Consider the following 22,332-nt stretch of genomic DNA (forward strand, 5'->3'; position numbering starts at 1 on the left):
ATAAAAATAAAACACAGGATTAGTGGAAAAAAATAGTTAACTCCCATGGGTCTTATATAATAACAATATCAACAACAATATAATAACTCATTATGAAAAGAATGATCCCAAATCACAGACTATATATGTTTCAAAAGACAGATGGAAGAATTAACCAATAGAAAAACCAAATGGAAGAATTAAAGATCCAATACAAAGTTTAATCTAAAATTCAGTTTGTTCTGAAATAATTAAGTTTTTCATTCTGTAACATTTATAATTCATTTTCAAATAGTACAATAAAAAACTTTAAATATTATAGAATTAGGAAAATATGATTTTTAAACATATATTTATTGTTAAATTTAAAAAAAAATAAGTTATTTAAACAACTAAATCACTATGACAAAGGATTAAGAGCACATTTGGATTCAGTAACTCAAGTAAAATGCAAACTTTTATTAAGTTGCAGTTCTTTGTTTTATATAATTAATGAAAGGATGTGTTACTTTTCTACAGAGACCAATTTTAATTGATAAATAATCTTATTGTATGTTTTACTACATCATTCATCCATATAGGATGTGCAATGTTGATAATTTAGAAACAACACATGAAAGAGACTAAATGTGCCCTTTGCTGTTCTATGTTGTCTTTAGTTTTGAACAAATGTATTTTTCATACTATGCCGGTGCCTTATTTTCTTGTTGTCTTATTCAGTAACAATATTTAATTATACTTATCTAACTCTTTATTTCTATGTGGTTTAAGTCTTGTAGCAGAATCCCTGGACCAGTTATTTTGAATTAGTATACAGATTTCAGACTTCTTTCTCTATCCTATGTCTGCTGTAATTTTTTCTTGGGTCTCCTTTTCAGTTTTCAATCTCATTTCTTTTCAAAACATCTTGCTTTAAAAATTCACTTGGTATTCTCCAATTCAGGTCTCTGGTTCTATTACTTCTGCTTTTCTAATTTCCAGACCCCTCTGTAAGTTTCACCACCACTAACATATCTAATTGATTATAGGCAGCTCAGGATGGAATCATTTACCTGTTTAAAGTTTTCAAGACAGAAATTGGACTTGCCTGTTTAGACATTGCATCTTTTTTTGAGTTAGATTTACCTTCATACTCTGCTTTCTTGGAGGCTTCCAAATTTCTCCACTCTGTTCCAACCAGTCTGCTGAGTTCTCCAAAGGAATAATCTGGATGCTGAGCTTTAATAACAGCTCTCATCTCACTGCTAAACAAGATGTATCCACTCATGTTGATCTTCCTTTTAGAGCCTTCTTTTTTTACACTGCCTTTGACAGACTTCGGAGTGGACTATAAAGAAAAAAAGAGAGATTACCACAAATGTATAGAAAAATTCAGATGTATTTATTTAATCGGTTTGTACGCTGCCTCAGATTGGATATTTTGACCATTATGGAAGTGCTTCAAGTTTATTATGTGTAGATCACTTGACCTCCATCACAACTGTACTGTATGTGAGCTATATAAGCTGTAGGATAGTTATAAGGATATGTCACACACTTTATAATGAACCTGAAACTTTCTTAGTCAGAAAAAAATTAAAATGAGGAAATGAGAAAAAATACAGAGGCCATGAACAGTACCTGGATGTTATGGTAAATCATTGGCTCTACCTCCTAAGATCAGCAGAATCTTCGTAAGGTGGAATGTATCTGATACTGATAGTCCTCGATGGATGACCACAATTGAGTCCAAAATTTCCAGGGAATTTTGCCCCATTTTACAAGTTTTCTTGCCACAGTTGTTAAGTGAATCACTGCAGTTGTTAAATTAGCTAACATGGTTGTTAAGTGAATCTGACTTTCTTGTTGACTTTTGATTGTCAGAAGGTCGCAAAATGTGATCATGTGACCCCAGGACATTGCAGCCGCATAAATACATGCCGGTTGCTAAGCGTCTGAATTTTGATCAAGTGACCACGGGATTGCTGAGACAGTTGTTACGTGTGAAAAATGATCATAAATCACTTTTTTTCAGTGCCATTATAACTTTGAACGGTCACTAAATGGTTTTAAGCCCAAGATTACCTGTATTGCTTGTTATTCAAAAGAGTTATATAGCACTTTTTAGAGTTAACAAATGTTTAAGGCACCAGCTAGAAACTGGGAGACAGTAAGATCTAATACCGCCTTAAGCATAAAAGTTGGCTGGGTGACTTTGGGCCTGTCTCTCTCTTTCAGCCCAAACCATCTGACAGGGTTGTTTTGAGGAAAACAGGAGGAAGAAGGAGTATTAGATATGTTTGCTGCCTTGAGTTATTTATAAAAAAAATAATAAAGGCAGGATAAAAATAAAAAATGAATTATCCTTTCAAATAGCTTACAAGCAATCAAGAATATTCATTTGCCATGTTTCACAGTACACAATGTTACATTTGGTGCAAGTCTATACAACTGTATGGATTAAATAATGACTGATGCCAAGACTTCTCCCCAATGGTGTCTACCTGTCCTATGAGATTTGGCAGGAGAGGTTGTTTTCAGGGCCCATCCATAAGTGCTATCTGACAGGGCTCAGGAAGAGAAGCTTTTCTGCTGTGGTACTTGTCTTCTGGAACATCATTCTCCTAGAAATTAGATTTGTCCCAACCATGCTGGCTTTTCACAATGCACTGAAAACCTGGCTTTGCCATCAAACCTGAAACCCTGATAGTATGGGTGAGCCTATTTCTTGGTCTTGGTTGTGTTAACTGAGCATTCTCAGGTGCTAAGTTTATTATGTTCTCTCTGCTGTTTTAAATTTATTTTTATTTTTATTATGTTTTTATTCTTTTTAACTGTTAGCCATCCAGTCATGCATCTGACGTGGGTAGCCATATACATTTATTACATGAGCACATTACATCACTCACATACTTACATTGTTACACAGTTCATAAATATATCTTCCTTTCACCAATATGATTTAGTGAGTCATATTACCTGTGGTGGAGTATATGGCATTATATCCAATTCATTGGAGTGTGGAGTCTGCAGTTGAGATATTGTTGGTGCTTCTGCGACTTCACCTTCCTCTTCCCCAATCTCTTCAATATCCTCTTCTCCACCTTCTAACTCAGCAAACTTTGCTTCTAGCTGCTGAATTTTTTTCTCTAAAAGTGGAGATGGCTCCTTTTGTGGAATAATGGGTTTCCTAGAAAAGAAAAGAAAAAGTGTATATTTACTGAATACAGTCTTTCTCTTCATTAGAACACAGAAAGAGGCAATAAAGAGTAAACTAAACAAATGCTAAGAGCCAAGTCAGGGAAACATAGCTAAGTCCATTTTATCTCAGTATTTTCCACTAACCCCTCCACATCTTTCTGTCCTTGCTTCAACTGCATCCATATGCTAATTCACACACTGCCTTTGCTCTTTGAGATCGCTCATTTTTTAATTCACTCAGTCATTTTTAATCCCATCTCTTCTTGTTTAATATCCAAACTTCTAAAGAACACCATTCTGCATTCGACTTACTTTTACATTTCTCCTGACATACCCAATTTCCAAATAAACCAGTGGGCAGAAGCATGCTGTTTCACACAACCATTTTAATGTGCTTTTTTCCAACAACCATTAATTCCTTGCATTAGGTTACATACTATTTCTGTTTTTCCACTGTTAATTGCCTATATTAAAATGTATCCATCCATTTCCACATCTTTAAGAAAACACTAAGCGAGGAATGCAAATGTAAAAATGTATTACTGATGCAGCTTCAATCTTTGCTCAAACAGCTCCAGTAAAACACTCAGATTGCAGTTAGTGTAACTTTGTATTTTAAAGAAAATTCAAATTTTATTTTGGGCATTTTACAATAGGTTAAGTTATTTTTGATGGTCCATATTTAGCAGGTCGAACTGACAGGAGTTAGCAGATGAAGAATCGCATGATCCCACACTCAATATACCAGTGTATGTCAAGGTTGACTCAGCCTTCCATCCTTCTGAGATTGGTAAAATGAGGACTCAAGATTGTTAGGGGCAATATGCTGACTCTGTAAACCATTTAGAGAGGGCTGTAAAGCACAGTGAAGCGGTATATAAGTCTAAGTGCTACTGCTAGTGCTATTGCTAGACTTCTGTAATTCTTAGTTGCATATGGGACCAGAGAAGAAGCAACAGTCCATTCACTTGAGGAAAGGAAAAGTTCAAAGTTTTGAAAATGATAATGGTCTACTCCGTTTTAAGGGGCCTGACTTGGATCCAAGACAAATGGAGACCTATTCTCCTATGTCCAACTTCCCCTTATGGTATATACCAATCAGAATTCAGTCCTGGGTATGGAACCGATACTGCACTGATTGCTCTCATCAATGCCTTATGGTGGGAATTGATGGGAAGGAAAGAAAACCTTATTGATCTGCTGGACCTCTAAATCACCTTGAATATTGTTAGCTACAGTATTTCTACAATCTCTGCAGTGCTGGGAAGAGGTATTCTTCTCTGTTGTAAAATCAACTAAATTAGATTATTTTTTAAAAAAATTAAAATACATTTTACCTGAAATAATAAATTTCATCATCTACTACCTTAGCAGACAAAGAAAATCTTTTTAGTCCCTTGAATTTTTTCATCTGTTTGTCACTTTCATTATAGCGACTTTCACAGAGAAGAACATCATTTTCATGGATTTCAGTTGGTCTACAGGAAAGAAAGTCTTTGAAAGACAGCACAGCACACTTTCCTGAAAGAGAGGATAATAAATAGCTGTATTTTATTCATTAATATGTATAGCATAGCATTTGTAATATGTCTGAAAATTTTGAAATGTCAAAATGTGTGGAGCAATCAGGGTGATTAGTTGAACTCATAAGCCAATACAGCAACTAATGTCACATGTGCTGCAAACAACTATTGGTTCCGAATATGACATGTAGCTCTTGATGCTGTCATTGATTCAACAGATACCAAATGAGTATCCTTAATGCAGACACAAAACTGTATCTGCTGTCCAACATTCCAAAAAGTTGCTTCTCTAGAAAAGAGCTAGATGAATTACAGAGTCCATTTCTTCTTTCTTGTTAATAAACTAAAACTTAGTTTTTAAAGAAATGTCATTGTTATATAACTTTATTTTGCAGTAATTTTATTAATATAAAGAAGTGACCATTTTTTTAGCTGTACAATTTGAAACAAAGTAATAAAATTAATTTTATTGTTTAATTACCCAGAATGCATGTCATTGGGCAAGTCTCTTCCAAGTTACTCAAAAATACTTCCTTCTTATAAAACATTTTAGTTGGCTCATGTTCTGTTTCTTCTGGATGAATAAAAATTGGACCAAAGAAATAGGCAGCTCCATCTCTAACCCACATTTTTTCTATTCTGAAAAGACAAAAAAACCACTGCTTCAAAGTATTTCAAATTCAATTTTAACATTTACTTTCACTTATTGTATTGATTGACTATGCACTTAAAACATTGTTGACTCTTATCAACCAAACACAGATCTTCTTCAGGATATTAATGCATTATATGACAGTTTTACTCCTTTTTGCTGTCGTACATTCTGCAACTGCAGGTATTCCTCAACTTATGTCCACAATTGGGACCAGAACCTTTGTTGCTAAGCAATGCAGTTGTAAAGCGAGCCATCATGTGACTGCATCATTTAGCAATGGCAATCCCTGCTCTCTCCACTGCAGTTGTTAAGCAAATCTCACTGGTTGTTAGGTGAAGACCAACCCCAATACAAGCCACTGTTATACATTTATACCACTTTTTAAAAAAAGTTGTACCTGCCAACCCTTGGTCGGACTAAACCATGTGATTTTATGAAGACACAATCTCCAACTTTTAACCACATGTCATTGTAACAAAGCTGTTCATAGTAGTGACAGGCAGGTTCTCCATTTGACATGTCTACTGGAACATCTTCCTTATCCTGAAATACAGAAATATTTATGAACTAGGAAATGTAATGCAATTGATATTAAAGAATATTTATTGGGAATCTTCTGCAACACCCAGAGGCAATGTTTATGCAGGGTCACCAATGTCCATATAGATGTCCAATATATGCTGTATAAATTACTTTTATTTATCTCTACACATACAATTCCTTTTGCCTCTAAAAATAATGAAAATATCAAAATGTATGGGAAGTCTATCAAAAAGTCAGAATTGTCCATCTCCAAATAAATTTAAGGTACTCACATTCCCACTTTAATAACTCTTTCCCGTTAAATAAATACCTTTTCAAGACTAAGAATGCTATCTCCAATTTTGGTATCCTCCGATGTTTCAGCATGTTTTTCTTCGTCAATTTTGTCTGTATTAGCAAACACTGATGCAACACGAACTACAGGTAAGGGCACTTCTCGAGGGACAAATCGTACAGAACTAATTGGCATAGTCCACAATTTAATTTTCTTAAAAGACTTTGTCTTTGCAGAATAACGTGATTCACAAACATAGACATCTTCATCTCTGAAGTTTTCTGGACATAGCTTAAAATATTCCTGCAAGATAGAAAGAAATGAAAATTAGGGCAATACACACAAACATACAGAGCAGAAAACGACCAGCATTTTATTAAAACACTATCGAATAGAGTAATTAAACGGATGCTTTTTGCAATTCAGGCCTCTCAAGGGGACAGCAGTGTTGAGTTTTAACAAATGAGAAAGGATTCCCCCCCGCCCACCGATTCTATCTTGTCCTATTCCTGAGCCTTTGTCTTCCCATGAAGTATGTTTATAATCTAGTACCACAGTATTAGAAGCCACTCCAAACCTAAATGTTTTAGTTATATAGAGGGATAAGGCTACGTTCAGGAAACTCAAAACAAACATGGCTTTTTCTCTTTTTTCTCTTACAAAACATCCATTACAATACAAGGGGAATTTTTGAACCTCTTTGTCAAAAATCCCAACTTGAACTAGTGCCCATTATCCTCTCTCTCTTCCTTCAAATAAACTATTTTTCCCCTAATCACTTGTGTCTTAACTTCTATAAATTAGACACTATTTACAATTTACTTTCTATAGAGAGACACTATGACTCTCCAGATATTGCTAAATAACCCCAGCACTGTCATGCTAGAAGAAATTGTAGGCAACAATGACAGGGCCAGTTTCCCCATTTGTTCCATTCCCAAATGTAAGAGGCAAATAGAAAATCAGTTAAATTAGATTCTTCTCACCTTAACAAACATAACCACACATTTGCCTAGAATTTTGCTCACTGTAACTTTGTTATAATAATCGCTTTTAAACACTTCCTTCTCCAAAAATTTTCTGGTGGCAAGATGGAATGTTTCATTTGGTCGATAAAACCAGCAGCCGTATAACCATTTTTCCCCTAAAAACAAGATAAAGTTTAGCACCCACAGAAAATAAAGTTATAGTAGAAAACTATCATAATAATTTTAAGGTCACTTTATATTAGACAATTATAGTGTTCTTCTGGTAGCTGTCTGAAGCTTTGCACAGAATATATCTAGCCAATGAAATATATTATTTTATGTCTGTTATCTTCAGAATTAGTACACTCAAAGTATTTGGATGAATTTGAAAAAAAAGTAGACAACTTTTGAGCCTGCACCCACCTTAAAAGAAGTAACACTAGAAGTAACAACTACATTTAATTTTATGAATGAATCAATGATAAGTTCCCTGTGAAGGAACTCAAGTTAAAAAAAGAGGTTATTGTTTACCGTGATCCTAAAGAGAACAGCAACAGGAACCTATACCAATCATACACAATTTGACAACAACCACCTCCTCTTCATGCCAAAAGGGGAATATGAAATGAAATCAGGTGGAGTTGTTTCTCTGAACCACTCCAAAGGAATAAAAAATGAAGGACCAGCTGATTCCCAGACAATGGTTTCTTGTTCTGAATTATTTCAAAATCCATCAACCTACTATTTTAACTTCATGACGGTGTCTTAACAATCATACAAGGAACTTTATTATTTGAATAGTGCTAGATATTCAAATTATAAAATTACTGATGGGAGCTACTGTCCTTGGTTCTATATGATTAAACTTTAGTTATCTTTCTGAAATCAAGGTATATATACAGTACTTTGTTGTTGTTGTTTTTTAATCTTAAAAACATTTTTTACAAAAACTAATACTCCTTACCATTTGAATCTTCCCACAATCGTTCTATGCAGACTATATGAGGTTGTAAATTAGCTTCTGCAGGTTCAACATATACATAGTCTCCAACATGGTACATGCTGTTCTTAAAGCTGCAATCTTGGCTGTATGTTCTGTGTAAATTAGATAGTCCTGATCCTCCAGAAGTATCTTCACTCTTTTCAGCTTCTTATTCAACATACAAGAAAGCACGGGAAATTATTTCTACTCAGTTTAAGGGCTTACAGGACTCTTTACTTTGTAATATTTTGCGTGCTGCCTTTGGGGATGCTGGATGGTCTTTTTCTTGAAAAGTTTTATTCAACGAATTTATTTTTATTTGTTTAGTATATTTATATCCTACTTTATCACCACAAACTCAAGGCAATATACATGGGAGGTCTCTTCTCATTTTATCCAAAAAGCTTTTTGAAGTAGATTGGACCAAAGGTTAATAACTGTTTCAAAATCAATTTATGTTTAAGTGGGATTTAAGTGCTGGATCCATATCCAACATTTATCACTTATGCTAGCCATCTCAAGCAATACAGGTAGTCTTCAACTTACAACAGTTCACTTAGTGACCGTTCGAAGTTAAAATGGGACTGAAAAAAATGACTTATGACCATTTTTCACATTTATGACAGTTACAACATCCCCATGGTCATGTGGTTTACATTCGGATACTTGACAACTGACTCACATATATGACGGTTGTAGTGTCCTGGAGTCATGTGATCCCCTTTTGCAACCTTCCGACAAGTGGGGAAACCAGATTCACTTAACAACCATGTTATTAATTTAAGAACTGCTGTAATTCACTTAGCAAATGTGGCGAGAAAAGTCGTAAATGAGGCAAAACTCACTTAACAAATTTCTCACTAAGCAACATAAATTTTGGCCTCAATTGTGTTCGTAAATTGAGGACTACCTGTATTCAAATTTCTGTAAGGCGAAAGGGACATTATACATCACATTTAACCATAGCATGGTTATTTGGTTTTGATGTTGAGTAAATTCAAGCAATTAGTTTATTCACTAATATGATGCATGAATCAAGTCTTGCCTTACCAGAAAGCAGGACAGAGCAATTTCCCCCCAAATAGAATAAAGTATACACTGAATGATAATGGATGAAGTTTCCAAAGTTTTGTGTTTTGGGGGCGGGGGGCTGTGGAGGTAAAAATGCACAGTAAAGGCACTTTCCACCTGGCAGTATAAATAATTCTGATAGACTTCTCTTCCTATGATTGAACTGCAAGTTTTTAGCATGTTGATTTGCAAATTTTAGTTTTAATAAACCATTTCTTCACAAATGAATTATACACATGACAAAGATCACTCAGATAAGTGATTCAGAGAACGATATGAAGGCTCCTGTGATGAAACGAAGTATTTGGAAATTAGAGGTGTAACAGTAATATTGGTTATAAGCTATAAGTTTATTATAGAAGCTATCTGTTATAGCTATATAGAAGCTATATAGCTATTAATTATAGCTTATATTACCATTAAAATATCAACCCAAACGTATTATTTTCATGTTAAGCCTGTCTGTTCCTCTAATGAAAATACAGTAAATTAGCTCAGAATATAAATATGGAGTTTTTATTTACAGTGTTGCTGTACTGGCAATGCGAACAGGGGAAGTTGCATGCATTTGCAAACACTTATATCACAATATATTCTTTGGTCTTCTAAATAGCATTAGCAAAATGCCAGCTTACTACAGTCATAAATATTAATGGACTGCTAAACATATTCTATTTATTTTCCTTCTGTTCAATTATGTCCGATTCTTGAAGACTGTCTAGGCAAAGTCCCGGCAGTTTTCTTGGCAGTTTTTCAGAAGTGGTTTTGCCACTGCCTCCTTCCTAGGACTGAGAGAAAATGACAGGACTGACTGACCCTGCTGGCTTTGTGAGGGATTTAGAACTCAGAGTCATCTGGTTTCTAGCCTGATATCTTAGTCTGTATATTTACCAGAATAAATTTAGCTTAATCATTTCCCCGTTGTAGGCTACTCACTGTCTTTGCATATCTAATCTTACATAAATCCAACACAGTAAGAAAACTTGAATTCCAGAAGGATAGGGCCAACAACATAGGACATTAGGAGAACATAACTCAAGAATTGCAGAAATAGATACATGAGATGAGCCGTAGGATTGTATAAATAAATGGTTAATATGTTTGTAGAAAGATACTGCTGAACTTCAATGAATATATCAAGGTATAAGCAAGTGAATTTGTAAATAGTATGATTAAGGAAAATTGGTTAAATGGACATTAATCACCGATGCGAAGGTTTTCTAGAAGTTAGTCGATTGACTCTTTGTTAATGTATAAGTGTTTACATGTATTTGTGTTTTATGTTTGTTTATGTTAATAAAACTTAAAAAAAGAAAAGAAAAAAAAAAGAAAACTTGAATTCCAAATCTAGCCTGAAGTCAGGCTGTGGTCTTACTGATATACTCTCTGAATCGATAATATAGAGAAGCTATATGAGGTTATACAAACAACTTGACACAAAACTATTCTTATCTTCTGTACAGCTAGTTTGAAGAAGCTGAGTTACTGATGCTGCAAAAAAGTGGCTGTCAAACAACTAATCTTAAATATATTACTGTGAAATATCACTAAAATTATTTTCATTGAAAGTATCAAAACCTGAAGGTAAATGAGAGCTGAATTATAAAGATAGGATTTTTTAAAAGAGACTCCCCTATATTTAAAGTTATATAATTAATTATTCTTTATTCTACAGTGACCATTTTGTAAACTATATTGATAATAGAAATCAATCTTCATCCAATCTCCTCTTATAAATGATTATATATTAATAGAAGTGTCACAATATACACCATACAATTACCTCTCTTCTCCTCTTCTCTTTTAAGTTTGTCCTCTTCCATTTCTTTGGGAAGTTTTTCCTTCTTCTCTTTTTCTACATCATTATGTAGATGTTTAGTAGTGTAACTAAGAGCTGGTGATAACAAGATCTCGCCATTTTTGCAGAGTTCATCACGGATTTTAATAAAGAACTGCTGAAGTTCTACAGCATCCTCATAAATCTCTGAATCCGTCCTTTAAGGAAAAGAATAATATGCAAAATGCTAACATATAAAATGTAATAACTTGAATTTCCATCTGCTGTTTTTCGGGTCCTGCTTTGGATGTAATGAGAAATGTCAAAATGAAATGAAATAAAAAAACTGCAATCTAAATAGTTTTTTAAAAATATTTAAATTACTGAGGAACATCTAAAACTAAATATCAGTATTATTTTAAGTGATAATGCAGTAATCTAAATGTCACAAGAAAATTCCAATCAGAATGAAGTCTATTTTTTAATCAAAGCTTGTACACAAAATAGACATGTAAAACCTTCGAAGGCTTTTAAAAATTAAGAATTTTCTTCACAACATTTATAAATCAATCATTTCCCACGTCTTATAAATGCTTTATTATAAAAAGGGCTTTTTTTTATTTTAGTCATAGTCACAGCAAAAGTAAATACTACTAACCGGTTCATTCTCCTTGCACGTTCCAGTACTTCAAACATATGTTCTTGGAACAAATCCAATCTTCTATAGCGATTATTCTCTACATTCCTTCGTATGATATCAAAAGTCAAAGGAGGCTTGTTTGGGAAACTAGGGTCAACAGCAGGAATTTCAGCTAAAGAGTCACTATAGCATCTCCCCTCATCATCCTGGTGACTCATTACAGAGACAAAAAGGTTATGTATAAGTTCTTGAATCAGCAGAGTTACATTTGGGACATGAGAATCTTCATCCCCTTCTATATCTCTTCTAGTCTCAAGCAAAACTTTATGTAGCACAAGTGCATCTTTGTAAATCAAGGATTCTGGTTCATTGTAAGTGCAGGCATTATTAAACATCATTACAAAATCTTCAACCATAGAATCAATATCCTGATATTTGTTGGCCATCATGTGACTTCGGATTTTCTCCATATCAACTGGCTTTTTTATTGTCAGATAATAATCAGGAAGCTCTGACCGTGATGGAAGTCGTAGAAAAATAGCACTGAGTCTTCTACCTCGTTTATCTGTATAGTTCTTCACAGCTTCATATACTTCATTAAGCTTCTGTTGCATTGGAGTCATATATTTTGATTTTTTAGGAGAGATGCCAGTTTTTCTACCTAGGGAGATAAAGCTAAATTTTGCCATTTGCAACTTTGGTTGCTCAAATATTAATAGGATTTCTGATCAGACAGATCTAATTGATAAGACTTTTCATACTTTATAACATACTCTAAATGTTCGCTAAGAATGGAACACATGACATGGTATATTTAAAGTAGTGAGAGAAAAACTACTACAAGGGTCACATTATTTTTGTCAAAAGTAAAAGGCATACTTGTTAGACACTATGATCACAGGAATTTAACAGATAATTATATCCACAGCTAGAGATTCTTCATTACATATAATTTTGACTGCACAAAAAAATAAGGCTAAAACCTATGTATGAGTCCTGTTTCATAAACATTAGAAACTTCTGGGTCATGGCACTAACCACTAACTATAAAACTAATATTTATCTCTCAATCATTAACAATTTATATTACTAACTAAAGCCATGTTCAGTATTAAATGTTTACAGTAAATGCTATTAAAGCCAAGTATGATTCTACAAAGTTAAAACAAAACACAGTTTTAATAATAATTACTTCTTTATAAATATCACTTATAATCAGAGGTAGAATTCAGCTGGTTCAAACCAGTTCCGGCGAACTGGTAGCTCCAACAATCAGCTGGCCCCGCCCACCGGGCCCCACCCTATCCTATCCTTATTCCCTGCTTTCTAGTTCATCTCAATCATGCAGCACAGCTGATTCCCCTCCCCTCGCTGTTCTATTTACCGTTGCTGACTTGGAAGGTAAGCAGCTGAGCTTCTAAATGCTCCATTTTCAGCACAAAGTGCATGCTCAGCGAACCGGTTATTAAACTGGCAGCATTCCACCATTGCTTATAATGTATTTCCCTAAAATCTCAAAAGTGCCTTAGAGTCTTGCCTCATTTTAGCGTATTTTCCAAGTTTTCAAGGATGAGAATGGGAGCAGCTCGGTCTCTGGAAGACATCATTTATCTGAAATCTTAGAAGGCTGGATTATTGTCCACCATTGCCTTAATCTAACATTAGTTGTTAGAATGTCCTATATCCAGAAATCTAGCATATGAATTTAATACATGTAGTTTATTTGGATCAAATTATTAGGATCCTAATACTGTGAGTTATCTCTCTTAGCAAGCAAAAGATTCACTATAATTGAGAAAGATTTATAAACAAGCAAAAGATTAGCAAGCAAAAATTCAATATAATTGAGAAAGATTCATAAACAACAAAAATAAATGAGTAATAACAGTCATTCTCAAGAGCCACGGTAGCGCAATGGTTAGGATGCAGTATTGCAGGCTGACTTACTGCTCACTGCCAGGAGTTCAATTCTGACTGGCTCATGATTGCCTCAGCCTTCCATTCTTCCAAGGTCAGTAAAATGAGGACCCAGATTGTTGCAGACAATATGCTGACTCTGTAAACCATTTAGAGAGGGCTATAAAGCACTATGAAGTGGTATATAAGTCTAAGAGCTATTGCTGTTGCTAACAGATGTTATTAACTCATTGATTTTTGTTTATGCATCTTTCTCGATTATATTTAAAAAGAAAGCAAAAGTTTACAAATATATTCAGTTTGTATTTCAAATAACCTATTTCAATTATGCAACAAGCTTTCCATCCACAGTATAAACATTACCTATTCAAATAAAAATTCACCAGCATTACTTACTTAACTTTAATTTAGGGGAAGCAATCTCATCATCTTCAAGCAGAGGTCCCAATTCTTTTCTTTTTTCTTTAAGAATTTTCTCCAAAATATGAGCATCATTGTAAACCTATTAATCATAAAAAAAAAATTAATTCATAATTAAAATGTATAAAGCAACAAATTTATATGTAAATATGCTTTTTAACCATGTAAACTTGGTGTTTTAGCTAGCACTGGTGTACATATCCATTAATGGCATGAATGGTAATGGCCAGGAGGCTGATTAATAAATACGTATAATATATTTAAGGGTTAAAGTATTATTCCTTAAATTGTACTAAGAAATTGGCAGCAGGTAGGCCTACTCTAGCCCCCTAAATGTAAATCTAAGAGCATCTTTCTAGAATAAGTATGTATAATGTGAAAGGCCTTAAGTGAGATTTAGAGGCTCATTCCAAAATTTTATTCATTAGATTCTTATGTTCCATGTTCACAATACTGGTTATTTCATATCCTAAAGAAAGTATTACAAAGTTACATATAATGTAAAAAAAGTAGATAGGAACTTGTTTTTAATCCTTTTTGTTAAAATACCCAAAACCAGTACTGTAAAGCTGAATGATTCAGGACCAATGAGAAGCTAAATAATCCATCGAATCTGCTATTAATCTTTGCTATTAAAGAAGGATAGCATTTAAAAGTTCATGCAGGTAAAATTGCTAGTAGCAAGTAGCCTGGTTGGTACAGTGGTATCATGGTACTCAACTGGTTTGAAACTGTATTTTGACGCGGCACTCACCGTTGGTTTGGTTCTCACCACACAAGCTAGAACTTGTTTGTGTTGGCTGCCTTGTGACTTATTACAGTATTCCTTATGGGAAAAATCTGTCTGGTACTCATTGCACCTCCTGGAACCAATTAGAGTACCGAAGTACCACTGTAATCTATTATTTCAGAATCAACATGATAAACTGATTTGCAGATTACTATCAAGCAATAATTTGATTGCAAACAATAATCTGATGCAATACACTGAGAATTATTTCTAAAGGACTAAACAATCCTAGTAACTGCAACCATTTGTATCCTATCCTTTGCCAAAAAAACAAAACAAAAAACCCTCATGGTTAAGATCTTTAAAAATGTATAGGCAGCTTCGAACAAAACTTACACAAGGAGACCTACACAAGTATAAAAAATATTGTGAAATTCATATACTAAAACTCCAAAATAGGTTTTATTTATGGTAATTTACAGAGTAAGCTAAGGGAAATAGGGATAACTTTTTAAATATCTTTCCTTCAGGTATACCTGTGAGCCTTCTTCATTATAATGCCTCGCATTTCGAAACATTAACCTCATATCTTCTATCATAGCTTCCTCTCCAGCATATTTGTCACTACGGATATTATGTTCTATTATTTTTAAATCCATTGGTTCCAAAATAATTTTGTAATAATCTGGATAGTCTTTTTTGGAAGGTTTCACCATAAACAGCTCACACAGCCTTCGGCCTGTTCCAGGTTCTCGTGCTTCAAGAACAACATTGTATAAGATTTTCATTCGCTGTTTCTTTATATTCTTCTTACTATTCAGTTTAAAGAGAGAGAAAAAGACTACTTTAATCTTGGTCTATGCAACCAGAATCATTTGTTGTTTTCTTCAATGAAAATCTATTTATTAGATTATATATTATCTAGAGTATGTATTCATGAATAAATGAATAAATAAAGTAAAAAGGAGTGACTCATGCCATAATCATCTCCTAAGCGGATTCATTGTAATGCATTCTAGATGGAGTTGCCCATGAAGGCCATCTGGAAACTGCAACAGCATGGGCAATTATAGGAACACCTCAATACTTCCATTTTATACTTCTGCTCCAAAAGCCACAATGGACTCATGTACTTTCCAGTAGCATTCAAGGTACTAGTTGTTCCCTAAAAGTCTCACCTGTCAGATGGGCTCCAGGGCTAACAGCACCATTGCATGGGACATGCAAAACCACTCCCTCTTATGGAACCAGTTGCATCACTTGCCAAACTTCCTAAAATCAGATTGTTCTGACCCTGCTGGCCTTTTGTAAAGCATTGAGGGCCTGGATGTGCAACGTACATGGTGAGATGGCCAGCTGAAAGCTCTATGTTAATTATTTTGTTTTAAGTTTGCCCTCAGTGACCATTTACTGGTTTTTCTTCATTCCTGACAATTTTTTAAAACTGTTTTAATGTGTTGTTAGCCACTCACATTTGTGAGATTAGCAGCCACATACATCAATTTAAAGATAAGTAAGTACAATTCTTTGTAAGACTTTCATGGCTGCTTTGAAAGCTGTTTTTGTTTATCTCTCTGTGTGTGTCTTTTTGCACAGACAATACTTATGTAGCAAAGATGTGCCCATACAATTATGCAGGTTTAGCTTCTGAAGCAATTGTAGCAGATTTTCAAAAGACACAATTATTTTAGTGTTTCTATGAAAAGTGATTTGTGTCATTTTTTTTAAACTGAGGAGCTCTTTCTAATACTTTGCATAGTTCTATAAATTATGCTTCTCAGAATTATGTATTGTGTTTAAAAGGAAAGATTGTACACAATTTCAACAGAATATAGCAGATAATTAAGCTATGCATTTTTTTGTATTAAAGACATTACTGATGAGATACTTGGTGAGAATAATTGAGAGTTAAAGCAAACTACTGTTGTCCCAAACACAGATATATATACTAGTAGCAAATACCTTTTTCTTTTTGAACTCCCAGCATCTGATGTGGCAGAAGATATCATACTATCTCCATCCTCAATTTCATCTCTTCTAGCTAGCTCTTTCTTCTTTGTCTGAAATGTAACCAATCATAGATCCAATTCACATGATTGAATATGTTAAAATGCATGAATATTAAACAGCTACATTTATTCTGCAAGGATAAAAATATCAGTTTCATGCGTTGAGGAAAAGTTTCAAATAAAGCATGTCTAGTTCATTTGTATCATGGGAAAACATTAAATTGGACCTTTACCTAAATAAACCATTCTACAACAATTAATTTAGTAAAATTATGCTTAAAAATACCATCACATAATGATTTATTAACATTAACCAGCATAGGACCACTAAAAGTGATCCTTGAGAAAGTGTGTAAGATGATGCTCAATTAAACATTGGGAACAATTTTCATTACTAAGTAGAGAAAAAAAGATTTTTAAAGACAATAGTTTCTGCCAGTTTAGATAATGAATGAACCAAATACTAACCCCTTTGAATATAAGCCCCAGAGACAGAGTGCGAATTTTACCTGCATAACCTGTTGCATTTTCAAAACTCTCTTATAAATGGCTGAATTTGGAACATTATAACGCTTTGCATTTTCAAACATCAAGTTTAAATCGCATTCCAAATGGTCAAGGGTTTCGTATTCGTGATTCTTCAGTTTTGTTCTGTAGAAAAGACAATCTTTTATCTCTGCTGCAAAAAATTCTTTTTTGTATAGTACAAAATATTTTTTCACCCAATCTCACATTTAATTTCTACCTGAGGGTTTAAGACAGTGATGGCTAACCTTTTCCGGACCGAGTGCCCAAAGCGTGCGTGCACGAATGTGCATGCACAGGCCTAAACCCCCAAAATGCAATGCATGTGCGCCCCTGTGCATGCATTTCCACCCCCACATGCCCCCTGCGCATGCGCCCCATCCCTATACATATGCACCCCGCCCCCGCGCATCCACGGCAGAGACCCGAAGACCAGCTGGCTGGCGGGAGGCGCGTGCACATGCACAGCGGAACTGAGCTGGGGCGACGGCTCACGTGCCCACAGAGGGCGCTGCGTGCCACCTCTGGCACACAGGCCTTAGGTTCGCCATCATGGACCTAGGGTCTTCATTGTTGGATGGTTTAAAAATCAAATAAACAAAAAAAATAAATAAATAGAATTATTTTGGTATTTATAGTAATGGCATAGTATCTTAGAATATTTTTTCCTTTCTGTTTTTAAAACAACAAATTTAAAATATGTAAAAATGCAGAATACCATTTTACCTGATCTGCTGCAATGAAATAGGCATTTTGATTTGTTGATAATAATCAGGATATTTTTTCTTTGAGGGCAAATGAAAAAAGGGTTCCGATATAAGTTGACCCTGATTGTTTCGGCAGTTTCTAACTGTATCATAAAGTTGATAGAGAGGATTGGATGTATCCATAAATGAAGCAATACTTTCAGCTTCAGATTCTCCTTCTTCATAACGGGCAGCAGCTAGAAATGACGAACAGAAACATATGTCGTTACTGTATTTTTCTCCTTTCCCTGTTCATATGTTCTAAATTGACTAAAGAGAGCCGAAGTGTGAGTGGGATTTAATAATTTCAATTCGTAAAATGACAACATTTGAATGTATATCTCATATTTTTAAACAAAGTTCTAATCTCAAAGAAAAACAAATGGAATACAAATTTCTTAGCAGATATGAACAATGCTTCTTCAATTCCTACCAGCTAAAACAGCATCTTCATCACTTTCAGATCCATATTGCAGTGTCATGGTTATTGCTGATAAACGATCGCCTTGTACAGCTCTTTTGTTACTGTGAATTTTTAAAGGAAAGACAGGTAATAAATGAAAAAATCCCTGAGAACGGGAGTATATGCATCTACTTTTAAAATGGTAGCTATACTGGCACAGTATAGCAAATACAGGCAGAACTGAAGGTTAGCTCTTGCTATGAACGTTTATTTTTTATTATAAACACAGAATCTCTATGCTGGGCTAACGCAAGGCTCTTTTGCCTTTCTAGAAGTCTCTTGCAAGTTTAACATACTGTAAAATAGTGGATTCCCAAGAGGGAGGGGATGCATTTCAGAGAGAGGCAACTCAATCAAGATATTATGTGTGAGACAAAGAAGGTGAAGACAGCCTCTCCCTAATAGTTTATGAAGTATATTGTAGATGCAGATAGTAGAGTACTCAATCTGGCAAGATTATATCTATGCATGTGAAACAATAGAGAATTTAGCTTGGAAGAATCACCATGTGTCTTCCTTGGTTTTCGGCCCTGACACTTGGCAACTTTTATAAGTCAAAAATGTAGACATTTTCATTTTATGTAAGGTTCCTTTTCTGACGGATTTGAAAGCCAGATGAGAAAATAATACAGTAGCCTTTGGGACAATATTCTTAAGCACTATTGCTACACTACCTTAAAAGAAAAGGAATATGTTTGATATTACATGCTACTTAGTCCAAAGCAAGCTCAATATTTCAACACAGCTATAGTGTAGGTCAATTCTTTTCTTTCCTGAGAGGTACAAAAGAAGAAGAAAAAGGTTGAGTTTGCTTCATGATGGATACGTAGACATGGGTAATTTTCTTTGGTCTTTGAGAGAAATGTGTACTTTCTACCGAGTTAGTTAAAAAGGGGAACTGAAAGGAATTCTACTGAGAAAGTAAATGCATTAGATTTAGATCAGTGGTTCCCAACCTTTTTTTGGCCATGCCCCACCTAAGCATCTCTAAAATCCTGATGCCCTTCCCTGTGACATATAATTCTTACTATTCAAAAATGATCTCCTACTCACTCAGAGGAAGCCTAAAAGGCCATTAGCTTGGCTTAAACAAGGTTCCAAATTTCCCCCATTAAAAATCAAATTGCCCCTCTGTGGGGTGTGGGCGCCACATTGGAAACCACTGATTTAGATGAACATTCCCTTTTTCCTGAACAATGAGGAAAAGGAATGGAGAGCCTGGACATTCTTACCTGAATAATATACCTAGTTTACATTGTAGGAGAGTCATGTTAGTATTTATCTGGCAATACTGTATTGTTTCTCACATTATGGAACTTGAGTTTGTTAACTCTAACCAAAATCATAACTCTGATGTTTTCAAATACTGTACATTGTGCTTTATTTTAAGCAACAGTTAAAATAATTAACTTTTATATTTTATGATTTATGAGTTCTTTTATAAATACTGTATCTACTGTATTTTAATTGTCATGGAAAGTGCAACATATAAAATAATTGCTGCTATTTAGAACTAACAGGTAAAAGGCAGACATATTACCGTATTTTTCAGAGTATAAAATACTCCGGACTATAAGACGCACCTACCTTTTTTGGTAAGGAAAACAAGAAAAAGAAATCTGCCTCTTGCCTCCCAGCAATTTTGCCTCATTGTAGCAAACAGCAAATAGCCTGCTTTACTTTCATTTTTGTTTTCAGCATAGCTTGCTTAGCATAAAAAAAAAAAAATCTGCCCCCAGCAATTTACCTCCTTGCAGCAAGCAGCAGAGGCCCACGCAGCAATAGGCAATGGCAATCCCTGCAGCCAGTTGAGAGTCAGGAGGCAATCAATTTGTGCTAATTAGGCTGTGCTGAAGCTGAAATGGGCTGTTTCTTCTTGCTGCTTGCTGCAAGGAGGTAAATTGCTGGGAGGCAGACGCCAAAGGGTGGGGGTCAGTGGGTGGGCGGGGCTACATTCGATGTATAGATGCACCCAAATTTTCACCCCCTTTTACAGAGGGAAAAGGTGCATCTTATACTCCGAAAAATATGGTACGTTCTTATTCATTTAAACTGAATCAGATTTTCAGCAATAAAGAACTTCATCTATGAAGAACCATTTTTAAGCTGATAAGGAAGGCACAGAGCAAAATCTATGAAGTTCTTCATAATTGATGTAATGCTCTACAATATTAAAAAATCCAGATATTTATTAAATCATAGAAAGTACACTATTTTTAAGGAACTGCTTATTTTGTATGGTATTTTAGGTTATAAATGTCATCTTAAGAGAGGCATTAATCCCTTCCTAATATGAACAGTGAAGTTTTTTTCTAACATCCTATCTGCCACCTACAATTTATTATATAAGGCTGTCTATAATAAATTTAACAATGTTCATTTGATTAATCTACTAACTGATGGAACATAGCAACTCTGATTTCAAACTAAAGCAGGTAATCCATCATCCTCTTATCTTTTGGGTTCAGTGAGCCGGCTAGCAAGACAATTAATCTGCCTGATGCACTACAGACCCCTAATTTCTACAATACTGGCTCTTTGCACTGAGTGAGTTAGTATCAAGCTTGGCTTGTTCAAATTCAGAAAACATAACTATACCAATCCCTTGCAGGGAAATATTTCATGTTTAAATTTGATATGACCTTTTCTATGACACAACCAATAGGTGATTATTGCACATGCTCCTCATCCCTGGCAGTTGTCAGGAAAGTTCTATAGCATACAGATGATAGTAATTGAAGAAAAGAGAACTTCTCAAAGCAATCTGAAGAGAGCACTATTGGCTTTTCAATTATAATTTAAAAATCCAGTCATCTACCAGCAAAAAAATAAATAAGCAAACAAACAATAATTGGATCAATTGAGAGTTCTGAAGCTACACAAGTAGAAGCTGGTACAGATTCACCTTCCTTTGTGGGTAGTTTGATAGTGAGCTCATTCAGAATATTTAAAGGAAACTGATGCCTACAATACATGAACCATCTATTATTTAACACATTTATATAGCCACCCATCTTATATTAAACTCTGGGCAGCTCCTAATTAGCAATTATAACTTTGATAAAAAGCAACGTAATACATCTCTATTAAAACCATAAATATTTATAATGATGGAAGTTACCAAATGAGGCCATACTTCTGGCATTTATTTTTAAAATAAATGCTTACTTTTTGCTACATACATATAAAGCTAACAATATTTAAGGGGTAAACCAACCTGTTGAAAAGATTAACTGATTGAACTATATCTAGATACTAAGGACTCACCGGTAATATTTATTAGCAGAATTTCTTTCATCAACAACACTGCCTTTACCCTGTGAGGAAGGGCTTGTTAGCTTGGAAGCAGTCAGATTTGCAGTCCTTTTTGGAGAAAAAATAAGGCACAGACAGTGAAAAGAAGAAATCCACCAAAAAGCCAAGATTATACACAATTAAAATTCAGCTCTTTTATGTAAGTTTTGAAAGCTACAAAAGACTACCATTGCACTAAACAGATAAGTATATGGTTGAATATTACTAAGGTTTGTAAAATCAACACATTTTAGGCATAATAATAGGGCTAATTTTTAAAGTTAAATTATTCCATCTATTGGAAGTAAATCCAATTGATTTCAGAGTCAAGAATGCATGGAAAAACAGTAGTGTCAGTTTTAAGTACTATGTTATTTTAACTCCAGAGAAAATGTATATCATATTGCAAGTATATATTAAGTAAAAGCACTCTTAATTGATGCTGGGGTGTTTTGTACTAAGTTTTAAAGACAAAAGATTAAAAAAACACATTGAGATCAATTTTAAAACAAATTATGCAATACAGAAATAACTAAAGCCTGCTATTTCATAGTTCAGAAAACATAAAGAAAAATGTTAGTGAACAATTTTTCATATATTCAAATCTGTTCAACAATTAGGAAGAAATACTAAATT

General features: G+C 34.4%; 1 protein-coding gene across 30 annotated transcripts in view; it reads right to left on the reverse strand.

The window, feature by feature from the left end:
• PBRM1 (polybromo 1) overlaps positions 1-22,332 on the reverse strand; it is a 60,575-nt gene that overhangs the window by 18,490 nt on the left and 19,753 nt on the right. For 19 of the 30 annotated variants that reach the window (XM_034439077.3, XM_034439048.3, XM_060688397.2 and 16 more), the window contains 17 exons: positions 21,670-21,765; positions 18,373-18,464; positions 17,920-18,136; positions 17,178-17,319; positions 16,622-16,719; positions 15,196-15,472; positions 13,906-14,011; positions 11,611-12,253; positions 10,959-11,170; positions 8,087-8,272; positions 7,141-7,298; positions 6,191-6,457; positions 5,735-5,880; positions 5,164-5,321; positions 4,497-4,680; positions 2,938-3,148; positions 1,105-1,306 (listed from right to left, as the gene is read on the reverse strand). In XM_034439077.3, coding sequence (XP_034294968.1) covers positions 1,105-1,306; positions 2,938-3,148; positions 4,497-4,680; positions 5,164-5,321; positions 5,735-5,880; positions 6,191-6,457; positions 7,141-7,298; positions 8,087-8,272; positions 10,959-11,170; positions 11,611-12,253; positions 13,906-14,011; positions 15,196-15,472; positions 16,622-16,719; positions 17,178-17,319; positions 17,920-18,136; positions 18,373-18,464; positions 21,670-21,765 — 3,395 coding nt within the window. The remainder of the gene's footprint in view (positions 1-1,104; positions 1,307-2,937; positions 3,149-4,496; positions 4,681-5,163; positions 5,322-5,734; positions 5,881-6,190; positions 6,458-7,140; positions 7,299-8,086; positions 8,273-10,958; positions 11,171-11,610; positions 12,254-13,905; positions 14,012-15,195; positions 15,473-16,621; positions 16,720-17,177; positions 17,320-17,919; positions 18,137-18,372; positions 18,465-21,669; positions 21,766-22,332) is intronic. The other 11 variants (XM_087887742.1, XM_060688398.2, XM_060688396.2 and 8 more) reach the window with 1 other exon arrangement.

This window comes from Pantherophis guttatus, chromosome 2 (assembly GCF_059756535.1).
Source record: "Pantherophis guttatus breed Tessera chromosome 2, ASM5975653v1, whole genome shotgun sequence".
Lineage (NCBI taxonomy): Eukaryota > Metazoa > Chordata > Lepidosauria > Squamata > Colubridae > Pantherophis > Pantherophis guttatus.